The sequence below is a fragment of the Medicago sativa genome, chromosome 1 (genome assembly GCF_051527215.1).
Source record: "Medicago sativa cultivar Bolivia chromosome 1, Bolivia_mono, whole genome shotgun sequence".
NCBI classification, from domain to species: domain Eukaryota; kingdom Viridiplantae; phylum Streptophyta; class Magnoliopsida; order Fabales; family Fabaceae; genus Medicago; species Medicago sativa.
In genome coordinates, this window is record NC_140749.1 from 80,376,875 (window position 1) to 80,390,463 (window position 13,589).

Below are 13,589 nucleotides of genomic sequence, written 5' to 3' on the forward strand. Positions count from 1 at the left end.
CGTGCGTTGCACGAGTTTGATTTAATGTTTATTTTTTAAATTTATTAAAAATAATAAATTTGGTGGATCTCTATTGAATTGTTTTTTAATTAAAAATAAAATGTCTATTAAAATATTTTTAAACTTATTATTCTCTCGTCAAGAGAATATAGAGTATAGAGTAGATAAAAAATTACTTTTGACATAAATAGTGTGTCATTCATCTCTATTATAAATCAATAGAAATTAATAAAAAACTTCTTCTCCTCTCAAAAAAAAAAATAAAAAAAAAACTTCTTTTAATATATTTTCTTAGTTAAGTTTATATCTCCTCTTTTTGTTTACCTTTTTCATAATATCGCTTAAATTTTGTAATCTTTATGGTATAAATATTATGAAAAAGTTTAAATATTTGATAGATTGTAGATACATAAATGTAATAGAGATCATAATTTATAATCATTTTGTATTTATAACATATATAATATTTATACCATGACATGTATGCTTAGGAGAATATTTAATACATGAAGAATTAAGAAGAATGATTTTTGTCATTCATGTAGTTGGTTGGTTGTTTCTATTGCTGGTTGATATACATGACTTCAAAAGTCATATTCAATACATGATAATAAAGAAAAATCAATTGTATATGATTGATCTAATATTCATTTTTTTAATTTAAACTTAATTATATATTACTTTTGTTTTCATCATTTCTTTAATTAGAGTTTGTAATAGCTAGATTTCAAAGTTAAAAGAAAATTTACAATTTTAGATTAAGTTTAAAATTAAAATTTGATAAACAGGATTCAAGTTAGATATCTAATTCCAACAATGTTTGATATATTTTACTTACTTGCCATTGAATTCAATTAGATTACTGGTCTTTTTTCCTTGAAATTATGAGGGATAAGATCAAATCTTAAATTTCTATTAAAAATAAACTAATATTGATCGTATGAAACAATTTAATGTTAAAGTATTCGAACGATTGTTTTTATACGAAAAATTTGTAGACACTTGTCTTCACCTTTATAAACTAAAATACAGTTTTTATGTGAGATACAATCTTCCATATTCAATTGAAAATATTTGAATAAAAATGAATTGAACTTTTACTTCATGTTCTATATTATTAATATTTACATAAAAACTCTAAATTTAGACTATTTAAATATATTTTAGTTTTCATTTTTTTAATATATTATACTTAATTCATAAATAGAAGTCTCATTTATCCTCTTCCCCAAACTCATAATTAAATATTATCATATCCAAATCAAGTAACAAAAAGAAATAAGAAAATTAAAAAACTAAACTAACAAACACTATATCAATAAAAAAAAAGTAAGGATAGAATATTTGGTCAATTTAAGAGTTATAATATGAAAATAGAAACTTACTAAATAATTGTAAGTGATTAACCAATTTATTCATTAAAAAATTTCATTAATACAATGAGTGAGTAAATTATCATAGTTGGGGAATATAAAAAAAAATAGTAGTTTAAAGGTTGGTGTGACAAAGTCATTATAAAAACATAATAAAGACATTAGTAATTAATAAAAATGTAACTAATGAATAAATATTAAGGTTAAAGACATTAGTTTACTAATAAAAATGAATAAAGGTTAAAATACATTGTAGTTTATTAATAAATCAACTATTCAATCATATATTACAAGGTATATTATGAATATATTATGTCATGCAATTCTATTTTTAGCTTCTATTACAACGCATCAAAAAAATTATGATTTTTTTTGTAGTGATTATGGAAAATCATCTCTTTTTTGTGGCGGCAAGTACACAAACAGAACAGCAGCCTGATTTGACTTTGGAACAACAGCATGGGCTGTAGACAGAACAACAACCTGCACAACACACAACAGGCAGAACAGCTGCGACAGCCACAACCTATGCATTCTTTGTCACTCTATGCCATGACAACTCTCTTCTCGAATCGTGATTTTCTGTACCGGATCCATCTCGCGACAAATTGTTATGAGAGACCACCGCAAAATGAAGTTATCAACCCCAATGTCCAGTTGGTATTCAACATTGGGAAAGTGAGGTTTCAGATTGCAGGCGACCGTGTTCCAAATGAAGGCGGTGTGAGTGGCCATGGGGTAGCTATACAGTCAACACTTCTTGCAATGACTTTTTCTGCTGTTGTTGGTTTCATTGTGCATCTGCTAGGAGAGATCGCTGATGTTTCATAGGTGTTATAGTGTGCATGTTAATAGATATTACCTCTACGGGTTTATTTTTGAATGCAATGTATCGGGTATACATTAGATATTGTTTGTAATAATGTGACTTTCTGAGATATGTTTCAAACTTTATAGTATAAGGCTATATAAGCCTTTAACAGATGGCATGATCAGTCATTCACTACTTCTAGGATCTAGACAAGAGAGAAACAAAAGTATACATCTAAAGATTGGCACATTTAAATGAGACCATTCCATTGTGTCTCATGAACTTGTATTGATTTCCTTTTAATAATTCATTCTCTTTCATTTTTTTGTTTCTATGAAGAGAAAAGCTAAAGTGCACGACAAAAAATTCGTCACTATTGCACGAATGAGTTCTATGTTGTTGTTTGAGTTCTCTTTCAATTATGATTTTAGTCCAAATGATCTGTATAGTCTAGCATATGTTTGTTTATGAGAAAACACACACTTTTCTCCACATCACAGTAGCTTTGTAAGATATAGATCTTCGTTGATTGTCAAACGGTGAAACAAGTGTTGCAGCTCACAAGCATAGATATATATGTTTCATTTGGATGTTTTATAATAACTAGGGTTATGTTTTATTATAAAATATTATAAGGTAGCGACCATTAAAAGAGAAAGCCACTTGTAGTTGAATGTATCGTGCAAATTCGTGTGCCAAGAGTTGTCATGCCGTATAGCAAGTCTCTTATGCGAAATACTTTTGATTTCCTACCTACCAAAATGTTTGAACTTTCTCTTGTTATTGTCTCATGTTTTAAACTAACAAAAATTTTCCATATTTAGAATTTTTTATAAATTTAATCTCTTCTAAATATGTTTTCTAACATAAAATCTCATCTCAAAATTATCCATGATACACAACCATAACCATTTTTACAAGTGTCCATGCTAGGTTTATTCCTCACTCTTCAAACAACTACTTATATTGTATTATGCTAGATTTTCATATCAATTGTCTACAAACATTTACAAATGTAGACAATATTCGTACCAGAGTGAAACCTTCTAATATGTTATGTTAATTGAGTTTTGTTTAATTTCTCACACAACAATAGTTTTCTCATAATTGAATCAAGTATATATTTAAATTTAATTTAATAACATTAACACCTACAATAAAATCAATGACATATTATTTAGTTGTAAATTAAGAACGCATTTAACTACTAAAATACGAATAAAATAAAATTAGAAACTTGAATTTAAAACGTAGAAATAAATAAATAAATCATACCGTACAATTTCTTTTTTACAATTATTCAAAAATAAATATATTTTTTACAACATACCATACAATCTATTGAGTCAAAAATATCATGTCCGCGATAAAAATTATGAAAATTAATTTAATTTCACCTCAACCTCTCTAAAAAAAATGTTATAAAATTTGAAGGTATAAAAGAGTTGTCTAAACTCATAATACCCCCGAAAATTATCCAACACCCAATTCCTAATGATCTTCTAAATAATTTGTATGAAAATACGGAGTCCTTCAATTGCCCCTTAATAAATAAGTTTTTTTTTTTTTTTAGAATTGCTCAATTACGATTAACATATAATTTCACATTTAAACTAGTTAAGAAGTTATATCAAGAATGATCATACATATATAACACTAAGAAAATTAACATAAAAAAAAATGTATATTGATACACCAAAAACGTTAATGACATATATATAGTTAGTATCCATGTTTTATGTTTTATGCAAGACTCCTACCAAATCATCTGATACCGATGGGGAGGCAAATCATCTCATAGCAATGACAAAACCAATCATGTGATATCAATGGGGAAACTAAGTATCTCATACTAATGAGAAAAAGTTGTCATCTCATATCAATGAAAAACCAATCCTTCCATATCAATGAGGAAAATCAATCAGTCCATGCAAATAAAAATGCCAATCAAGTCACATATCAATGAGGAAAAATAGTCATTCCATATCAATAAGAAAAATCAATCATGTCATACAAATAGTCTCCTTCAAGGTTGGATACGAGTGCTTGTTTGCCTCAACCACTACATGTCCCTCTTAGGGCCGAGTTCAAGCCATCATATAACTTTATCAGCTAAAGGCTTAAGGGGCAATCGTTTCGAACTAGGCTAAGACACACTTTTTCTACGAACCTCATAATCTCAAGTCATTAGCTCACACATCAACCATCACGTGGACTTGCCCTAGATGCATTGAACCAAGGCATCTTAGAGCGATCTGAACCGTTAAATCTGGATCATATGTCAACTTGCTCTAATCTGCTCACATGTGTCCTCTAAAACAAATGTCCAAATTTTTCCTCAAAACCTTAGTTCACCACTGTAAAGGTTAACTTGTAGCTTCCATCTCGGTACACACTTTTCTATCTTAAACACGTCACATATTCGGCGGACGCATACTTATTATTTCATTTAGTGTTTGTAGATATACCATCCACCCACACCCAAGGTTGCAGACCTCTAGTCAAGATGGATTATAATGAATTGATATTGTAAAGTTATTTTTAGTTGAATATGAATTGGTTTATGTTTAGACTCTTTCATGTAAAAGTGAGTTGAACAACATTTAAGTGTAAAATTGAGTTTGAAGTCAGAAGTTCAAATTCATAGCTTCAACACAATTAAAATTAATTTTGTTCCATCCGAAATTAAAATCAAATATACACTTTGCAACATGGTCAAACCCAGGCCCGACCTTGGGGGTGCGCAAGCAGCTCAACCAAGCCGAGCCTCCAAAAACTATGGGCGTCAAAAAAATAAATTAAGTCTAATACCACACCCCACTTAAAAAAAAATGTTACTTCTTTTTCTTTCTTCGGTACACGTTTGAGTTTTTTGTAGACTCTAATTCTCGTTTGGACATAAATTTGATGCTACCAAACCACCCACAATTTATATAATCACTCAATCAGTCAATTTGGAAAGTTATTTCAATAAAAAGAATCACAACAATCATTTCTTTTTCGCATAAACCATTTGTTTCCCTTTTCCCACAACGGAGGAATGACAAATCCAAACGATACCGTTAGGAAAATTTCACCTCTCTTTCACTTAATTTTTTTTTTTATTTCGTTTCATGTTTAGAAGTTTTTCTAATTCTGATTTTTTAATGAAGTTTAGCTAAAAAAAATTATGTTTTATTTTAAGGGACCTATTTTAAAAAGAGAGCTGAAACTCCTATTTCATAGGAATGACCGTGCTAAAACCACATGTTACCATGGCAACGTGAGCTCACGTGTTAAGAAACCAACATTTGCAAAGTATAAATTGGACAAAGGAAATATCAACTCATATAATCTTGACCCGAAAAATATGAAATAAAACATTTGCTATGACTCACCAAATCAATGAATTGAATTGAGTGTCCATACGTTGCGATCTTGCAAAACAAAATCTTTTTTAATTTCTCACTCACATGCATAGTACAAAAAATTTATGTTTATCCCTCAAAAAAAAAAAAATTATGTTTATTTTCTTCAGTCAATGGAGCCATTTTCTTTTTGTGGTTATTTTTCTTCGTAAAGTGAATTTGTTAATAAAAAATGTAGGGAAAAAATCATTTTTTTAAATTTTTTTTAATGAAAATATCAGTCTAAATTTATGAATATATATCCTGCAAAATTTGAGGTTTTGTTCCGACCCTTATGTGATAAAAAAAATTATGTTTTAATTTTTTTTAAATCTTACTATAATCAATTTAAGCACTTTATAAAAACATTTTATAAAAGAATTATCAAAATCTCATTGAATATTTTTAATTACATAAAGTTGTAAATTGAAATTGAAAACTTAAAAGAAAAAAGGAAATGCTTGGGGTCTCAATCTCAACTCTAAACGGTGAGTGGCAGCTGCATCTCAAAACATAAGAGTCCGAATTCTCATTATAATAGTTGTCCAATATTGGATAAGAATAATATCTCTCTGGAACAGAACATCTGCACAAGTGTTCAACCAATAGGTATCCCATTCTGTAACAATGTCGACATACCAAAACCATGACCACATTAATAAGAATATTATATACAACATTTAATGTGAGTAATAATGGGTGCAATAAAAAAAGATGAAATATACAATGGAATTTAAATTGATTTGGAATACTTTGTGATGAAGAAAATTAAGGTACTAACCGATAATCAATCTTATAAGTAATAAGTCTAAGTGTATCTATGCTTCCCTTCTAAAGATGTAAATGTAGAATTGATTCTGCCATTTTTTGTAAGAAGACTTTGATAATTTCATTTGAATAACTCTTAATTAAATGTGAACAACAATTTTTTTTTTTTTTTACAAAAATTTTAGGGTGAGGGGATGGTGCCACAGTCCAAGGCAAGGAAAACCTTCGGGTTCAAAGAGCACTTACAAAGATATTTACATTTACATCCCTCCAAAGACACTAACGGGGGCTCGAACCCGAGTTCTCTCGGATTCAAGACCTGTCTTTTTACCACTAGACCAAGCCTTTGGAGTTAAATGTGAACAACAATTTAATTAAACATTACACATTAAAATAAAAACTAATTTACTTTAATTGTTTTCGAGCATAATTAATTTTACCTCCACAATTAATTTTCACATAAAAACTAATCTTTTTGAATTTCACATAACAATTTAATTTTTTCTTTTTTTAAGTTTCATTTTTGTAATACGAATTTACATATTCATACAAAGTACTTGTAACTAAGCATAAATAAATAGATTTGATTTCTTTCCATGGATAAGGCACCGTTTTATTAGGCTTTGAGATTCAAATCAATCAAATTTAAATATAAAAAATAGAATAGAAAGAGAGGTATATAGATTTGTGAAGAACACTCTGACAGAAAATGACAAGTGTCCTACCACCTGTACATGAAATCACACATGCTAGACCACTTAGTTGACACGTGTCTTCAACATACCTTTTAAACTCTCTATTTATAGCTTCACATTGCCACCTTAACCTCACAAAACGAAAGTGTTTAAATCATCCGGTGCAAAAGCAAGCAATTCTATCTGCATTTCTGTCTGTGTGTTTTTTAAGACAAAATTTCTACAAGCTTCTGAAGTATGGCTTCTGTGGGAAGAAACGTTCTAGGTCCATTGTTGTTTCTGAACTTGGTTATGTATTTTATTGTACTTGGTTTTGCTAGTTGGTGCCTCAATAGGTTCATCAATGGCCAAACTTACCACCCTAGTAAGTTCATATACACTCTCTTTTTCTATGTACCTTTCACTTCAATTTTTAGTCATCACATTACTAATGAAATGACCCTTTATTGTGTATTGTTTTTTTTCTTCAGGTTTTGGAGGAAATGGTGCTACCATGTTCTTCTTGACCTTTTCCATGTTGGCTGCTGTTCTTGGTATAGTGTCGAAATTTTTGGGTGCAAATCATCTCAGGTTTTGGAGGAATGACAGTTTAGCATCTGCTGGAGCCACATCAATCGTTGCTTGGGCTGTTACTGCTCTAGCCATGGGGTACATTAAACCTCTAATCATTCGTTATTCATAATAACACCAGACACTAACACTGACACGAACACCAGACACGGTCAAATACTAATACTAACTATTATATATTTGCTATGCATTATGAGTAGGTTGGCTTGCAAGCAGATACACATAGGAGGACATAGAGGATGGAGGCTGAAGATGGTTGAGGCATTCATAATCATACTCACATTCACACAATTGTTGTACATATTGCTGACACATGCAGGACTGTACAATAGCAGATATGGTCCAGGTTATCGTGACACTGACTATGGTGTTGGTGGAGGAGCTACTGGAGATCCAATGCACAAGGGTGGTCCTGTAGGTGGCACTCGTGTTTAAATAATCATCATTATCCATATAACTACGTACACTTTGTTTCTTGTTTTTAATAATATTGTAGTTTCCTAGTTTGGACATGGGACGATGTTCCTTTTTCTTTTGGGTTTGTTGTATGAAGAGTGTCACTTTGTAGCATCATATTGTGCATATCAATGGCTGCAATTAATCATGTATTTGCAATTTGCTTATTTCTGTTCTTCTCTTTCTGCCCTCTTTTTATTGAGTAATTAAAAATAATGCAGTAAATGATTAAATCATAGATTATAAAACTTGAGTGGAAGTGCATAATTTGTTAGAAGAGACCCATCATGTTACAAGTCTAGACTATAATCATAATAATAAAGGAAAGATGAGCACATAAAACAGGAATGTGAGACATAAGATTGGTTTGGTGGTTGAGGGAAAAGACTTGGTGTATTTGGATGTGGGAATGTTTGGAGGAAATGTTTTTGAGAAAATTTAAATATTTTGAGGTGAATTTCATTGTTTGGATAATAATTTGAAGAATTTTCAAAACGAAAATTTATAAAGTATTTTGTTTAAGTTAAATTTAGAGAATTTCAAATTCTTCATTTTATTTTGGTCCTTAAATTTTTCAAATTTTTCAACTTGACCACAATAAATTTTCAAAAAAAAATTGTAAATTGACCCCTCAAATTTTCCAAAAATTATAATTTGACCCTTCAAATTTTTTGAAATTTACAAATTGATCCTTAATTTCAATTTTTAAATTTGACCTAAAAAAATGAAAATTTATAAAATTTGTGAGAAATAAAAGTCTTTAAAAAATTTCAATTACCTAATCCAAACACAAAGAAATGAGTTAAAAGAGTGGTTTTAGATTTGATTCTCACAACCAATATTAACATCGGCTATTTAAAGGTGGTGGAATGAGGGCCATTATTAAATTTTGTGCTTCTATCTATAGCTATACTAATACAAGGTTGACCCATAAGTGCCCCCTATTTGATCCCTCTCCTTTCAATATGTGTGGTTGGCTAATGAAGAAAACGGATCTTGATCTTCTTCCTGTTGGGTGATTATGTCTTACCAATCTTTTCCCTCTTTCGTCATCCAACGCAAAGTGCAGAGGAGAGGTTGGCAATATAATATCAAAACAGCAGTGTTGTGAAAGTGACTCAAAATTGGAGTTTGGAGGCCAAAAATTGATGTTTGCTGAAAGTACAAATCGGGGCCCGAATGGCAAAAATCGGGGGCCGATTTTGGCTGTCTTTGGGAGCAGTTTGGTACTGGAAAAATAGGCGCCCGAATGGTAAAAATCGGGGCCTGATTTTGCGTGCTGTTATTTTTCAGAAACGTATTTTTTGGGCCAGATTTGGTACAATTTTATGGGAGTTTCTTTTACTATAAATATAGGCATTGTATCAGTGTAAACCTGGAGATAGAGGGGGCTGAAACAAGGGTTTAGAAAGGCAACAACAAAACTAGGGTTTGTTTAGAGTTTTGTCTCTTTGGAACAAAACTAGGGTTTGTGGGTTGATTCACCTTGGGAAACACTATTAGGATTGAGTCTCTTGGTTACGGGAAGAGGCTGGGATTTGGGTAGAATTAGGCGGGAGACTTATTCTTGTAACCCATCGACATCTCTTTTGTAACATTACTCATCATATAGTGGAACGGAGGGCTGCTCTCTCCCCCAGACTAGGTCAATTTGGACCGAACTGGGTAAACAGATTCTTTATGTTCTCTCTTCTTCTTTTCTCTTGCTGTGTTGTTTTCTACTTTTGGCTTGTGATTATAACTGTTCTATTCACTTTGATTATTGGTTGCTTTATTATCCCTTGCTCCACACATCAAGTTGTTATTGGTGCGAGTTTTTCATCGAATCCGCAACAATTGGCGCCCACCGTGGGGCAAAGGTCAAAGGATAATCTAGTATCATGGGTTCGAAGTGGGATATTGAGAAGTTTACCGGAGATAACGATTTTGGGTTATGGAAGGTAAAGATGGAAGCGGTGTTAATACAGCAAAAGTGTGAGAAAGCTTTGAAGGGTGAAGGTTTGTTACCGGTCACCATGTCATGTGCGGAGAAGACCGAGATAGTGGACAAGGCCAGGAGTGCCATTGTCTTGTGCCTCGGAGATAAAGTCTTGAGAGAAGTAGCAAAGGATACAACCGCGGCATCGATGTGGTCAAAGTTCGAATATTTGTATATGACAAAGTCTTTGGCTCATCGGAAATTCCTAAAGCAACAACTCTACTCATTCAAGATGGTGGAGTCAAAGGCCATCATGGAGCAACTTACGGAGTTCAACAAAATCATTGGTGATTTGGAGAACATTAAGGTGCGTCTTGAGGATGCGGGTGCTCTGATGGTGTGGTGTTGTTTGGAGGATGAAGGTGATGTTGGTCACCTTGGGATTGATGCCTAGTGGAGCGGTGTTCGTCTGGAGAGACGTTAAACACTCAACATCAGCCTGGAGAGGCGGTGGTAAGAATACTCATGATCAGTCTGGAGAGGCGGAGGCAACAATACTCATGATCTACCTGTTGAGGTGGAGTTTCAAGGTTGAAGACATAGTAGGATGTACGCATTTGCTAGTTGAGGTAAAGTACGCTCAGCTTGAGGTGGAGTTGAACACACCGGTAATGGTACGACTATGGAGGACCTTGGGTGCTATGCTCTATGGTAAGCAAGGGATTTCTTCATAAGCTTGAAGAATGTATAGCACGACTTGCGGGATTACTCTAAAAAAAGGCCAAGGGTGATTGGATGCAAGGAGACCTTCAAGGAAGCGGGAGATGTCCTGTGTTGAAGATGTCATGGTGAATGCTTGTGGGACTACCTAAAATACGTAGCGTAGTTAGACTGCAAGGACCTTCGAGAAGGCGGGAGACATTCCGAGGGCTGAAGGGATGGGAGGTGTATACTTGTGGATTACTCTAAAAGCCAAGGGTGATTGGGAACAAGTAGATCTTCAAGGAAGCGGGAGATGTCTCGTATTGAAGAAGTATGGTAAAGGCTTGTGGAACTACCTAAAATTCCTGGCGTAGTTGGACTGCAAGTACCTTCGAGAAGGCGGAAGACATTTCGATGGCTGAAGAGGTTAGGGTGTAAACTTGTGGAGCTATTTGGTGTAGTGGGAACAAGGGAAAGAGCCGCAAGGTGTTGTTGTTAAATGGGCATCATCACTAATTTGGAGTCAAGGTGGAGATTGTTGTGAAAGTGACTCAAAATTGGAGTTTGGAGGCCAAAAATTGATGTTTGCTGAAAGTACAAATCGGGGCCCGAATGGCAAAAATCGGGGGCCGATTTTGGCTGTCTTTGGGAGCAGTTTGGTACTGGAAAAATCGGCGCCCGAATGGTAAAAATCGGGGCCCGATTTTGCGTGCTGTTATTTTTCAGAAACGTATTTTTTGGGCCAGATTTGGTACAATTTTATGGGAGTTTCTTTTACTATAAATATAGGCATTGTATCAGTGTAAAACTGGAGATAGAGGGGGTTGAAACAAGGGTTTAGAAAGGCAAAGGGTTTGTTTAGAGTTTTGTCTCTTTGGAACAAAACTAGGGTTTGTGGGTTGATTCACCTTGGGAAACACTATTAGGATTGAGTCTCTTGGTTACGGGAAGAGGCTGGGATTTGGGTAGAATTAGGCGGGAGACTTATTCTTGTAACCCATCGACATCTCTTTTGCAACATTACTCATCATATAGTGGAACGGAGGGCTGCTCTCTCCCCCAGACTAGGTCAATTTGGACCGAACTGGGTAAACAGATTCTTTGTGTTCTCTCTTCTTCTTTTCTCTTGCTGTGTTGTTTTCTACTTTTGGCTTGTGATTATAACTGTTCTATTCACTTTGATTATTGGTTGCTTTATTATCCCTTGCTCCACACATCAAGTTGTTATTGGTGTGAGTTTTTCATCGAATCCGCAACAAGCAGGAAGTAGATCCGTTTTTGAAGAAAACACCTCATAACTAAGATACCCAAAAAAAAAAAAACTATATATGACAAAATAGAACCCTTTTGATATTGTCGTTTGAACTTTTTTTTTATTTTATCAAATGACTGTATATTTAAAGTCAGCCTCCATTTTTTAATCAAAAGAAAGTCAGCCTACATCAGGCATGGGATTGACATGAATATTTTGATCCAATATAAGTCTTTCTTTTTTGTTTGGATTGAGTTTTATTGAGATTAAAGTCTACTTGTACTTGTAGCTAAAAAACAGTCTTCCTAGAGATTTTAAATTCTTGTCGTGCATCTTTGGTATTTGGGTTCATGTTATTGGGAGCCAAATTGCAAGACTAAAATTTCTCTAATCCATCTAAAATACTTCTTAAATTAATTAAACCAATTTAAAAAGTAATTCATCTGATCTAAAATGTATTGAACGACACGTAACAACTGTTGGAGAAGCGAATGACAATTGTAAAAATGATAAATTTGAGAAGAGTAATTTTCAAATTGCTACATCATGATGGAGGCTTTGGTTTGTATTTCCAAAATTGGCTTAAGGCCTTTTGGCCTGAATTTTGCTCTTTTGGTTTCCTAAAGTCGTTTGATTCGTAATTTTTGTGTGACATTTTGTGTTTATTGGATAGAAATATACTAAACATTGTTTTATAGGTTTTTTTGAATAAATATAGAGGTCAAAATAGAATTCCTTTGAGCATAGGCCTGGAAATGGTGGGACACAAGAATTTGTGTGAATTTCATACATAACCCCACCCATTCCACCCCCCATAAAAAACAAATCATTTTCACGCATGAGACATGTTCCAAATTTCTCTTAAAAAAATGTAATTTCATAAATTTTACTCCCTCATCCTATTCTTATACATTGTTTGGATTTTAAAATATGAAAATCAAAAAGATATGTTGAATTTTTAGGGGACTCTAGAGAAAAAGGAGGATTTCTCAAAAAATCTTCAGAAGTTTAATTTAGGAAAAATAATCTTTCAAGGTATCAAAATTTTGAAATAATCTTTGATGGTGTACTCAATTAATAAAAATAGTCTTTGACGTTTAAATAGTCTTTTAGCAATGACAATAATTTTTTTATGGGAACTGATATGACATTAAGTTAATACTTGTGAAGACTGATATGACTGTAAATAACTATATTGAGAAACTGAAATTTCATCTTACAACATAAAAATTAAATGGTTCCTTCAATAGTAAAGTGTTGGACAAGACCTTTAGAAATTTCATTTGGCATGGATGTAATGAGAAAGTCATGCACATGGTAAGTTAGAAGAAGATTTCGTAGACCAAGAAAGTGAAGATTGGGGATTCATACGACGTGATTTCAAAATGTTTCCCTTCTTGGAAAATTAATGTGGAGCCTTCTGCAAGGGGAAAATAAGCTTTGGTCTAATGTGCTAGCAAACAAGTTGTTATACCCTAATTTTGGACCTAAAAATACTAACTCAATTCTTCTTTTCTTGTATTTCAAGTCATTTGATATGTTTCTGATCAATTACATCTTTCTTTGCATTTTATTTCAATATTATTTGCAAAATTCACATAGAAGGGTATTTTAGTCATTTCCTATGTTAAAATTTCTTTCAGTCTTTGAAAAATTGT

At 32.6% G+C, this 13,589-nt stretch overlaps 1 protein-coding gene across 1 annotated transcript; it reads left to right on the plus strand.

Annotated features, from left to right (window-relative positions):
• The first annotated feature begins 7,167 nt into the window (after window positions 1-7,167).
• On the plus strand, window positions 7,168-8,226 carry LOC146957966 (AWPM-19-like family protein). Its single transcript, XM_085739624.1, has 3 exons — window positions 7,168-7,397; window positions 7,504-7,681; window positions 7,804-8,226. The coding sequence occupies exons 1-3, from the start codon at window positions 7,271-7,273 to the stop codon at window positions 8,036-8,038; spliced, it is 540 nt and encodes a 179-aa protein (XP_085595750.1). The 5' UTR covers window positions 7,168-7,270; the 3' UTR covers window positions 8,039-8,226.
• Window positions 8,227-13,589: the final 5,363 nt, after the last annotated feature.

Coding starts and splice junctions, on each gene's coding strand:
- LOC146957966 (XM_085739624.1), top strand. CDS start 7,271: ATGGCTTCTGTGGGAAGAAACGTTCTAGGTCCATTGTTGTTTCTGAAC. Junction 7,398..7,503: donor TGGCCAAACTTACCACCCTA/GTAAGTTCATAT, acceptor TTTTTTCTTCAG/GTTTTGGAGGAAATGGTGCT. Junction 7,682..7,803: donor GTTACTGCTCTAGCCATGGG/GTACATTAAACC, acceptor CATTATGAGTAG/GTTGGCTTGCAAGCAGATAC.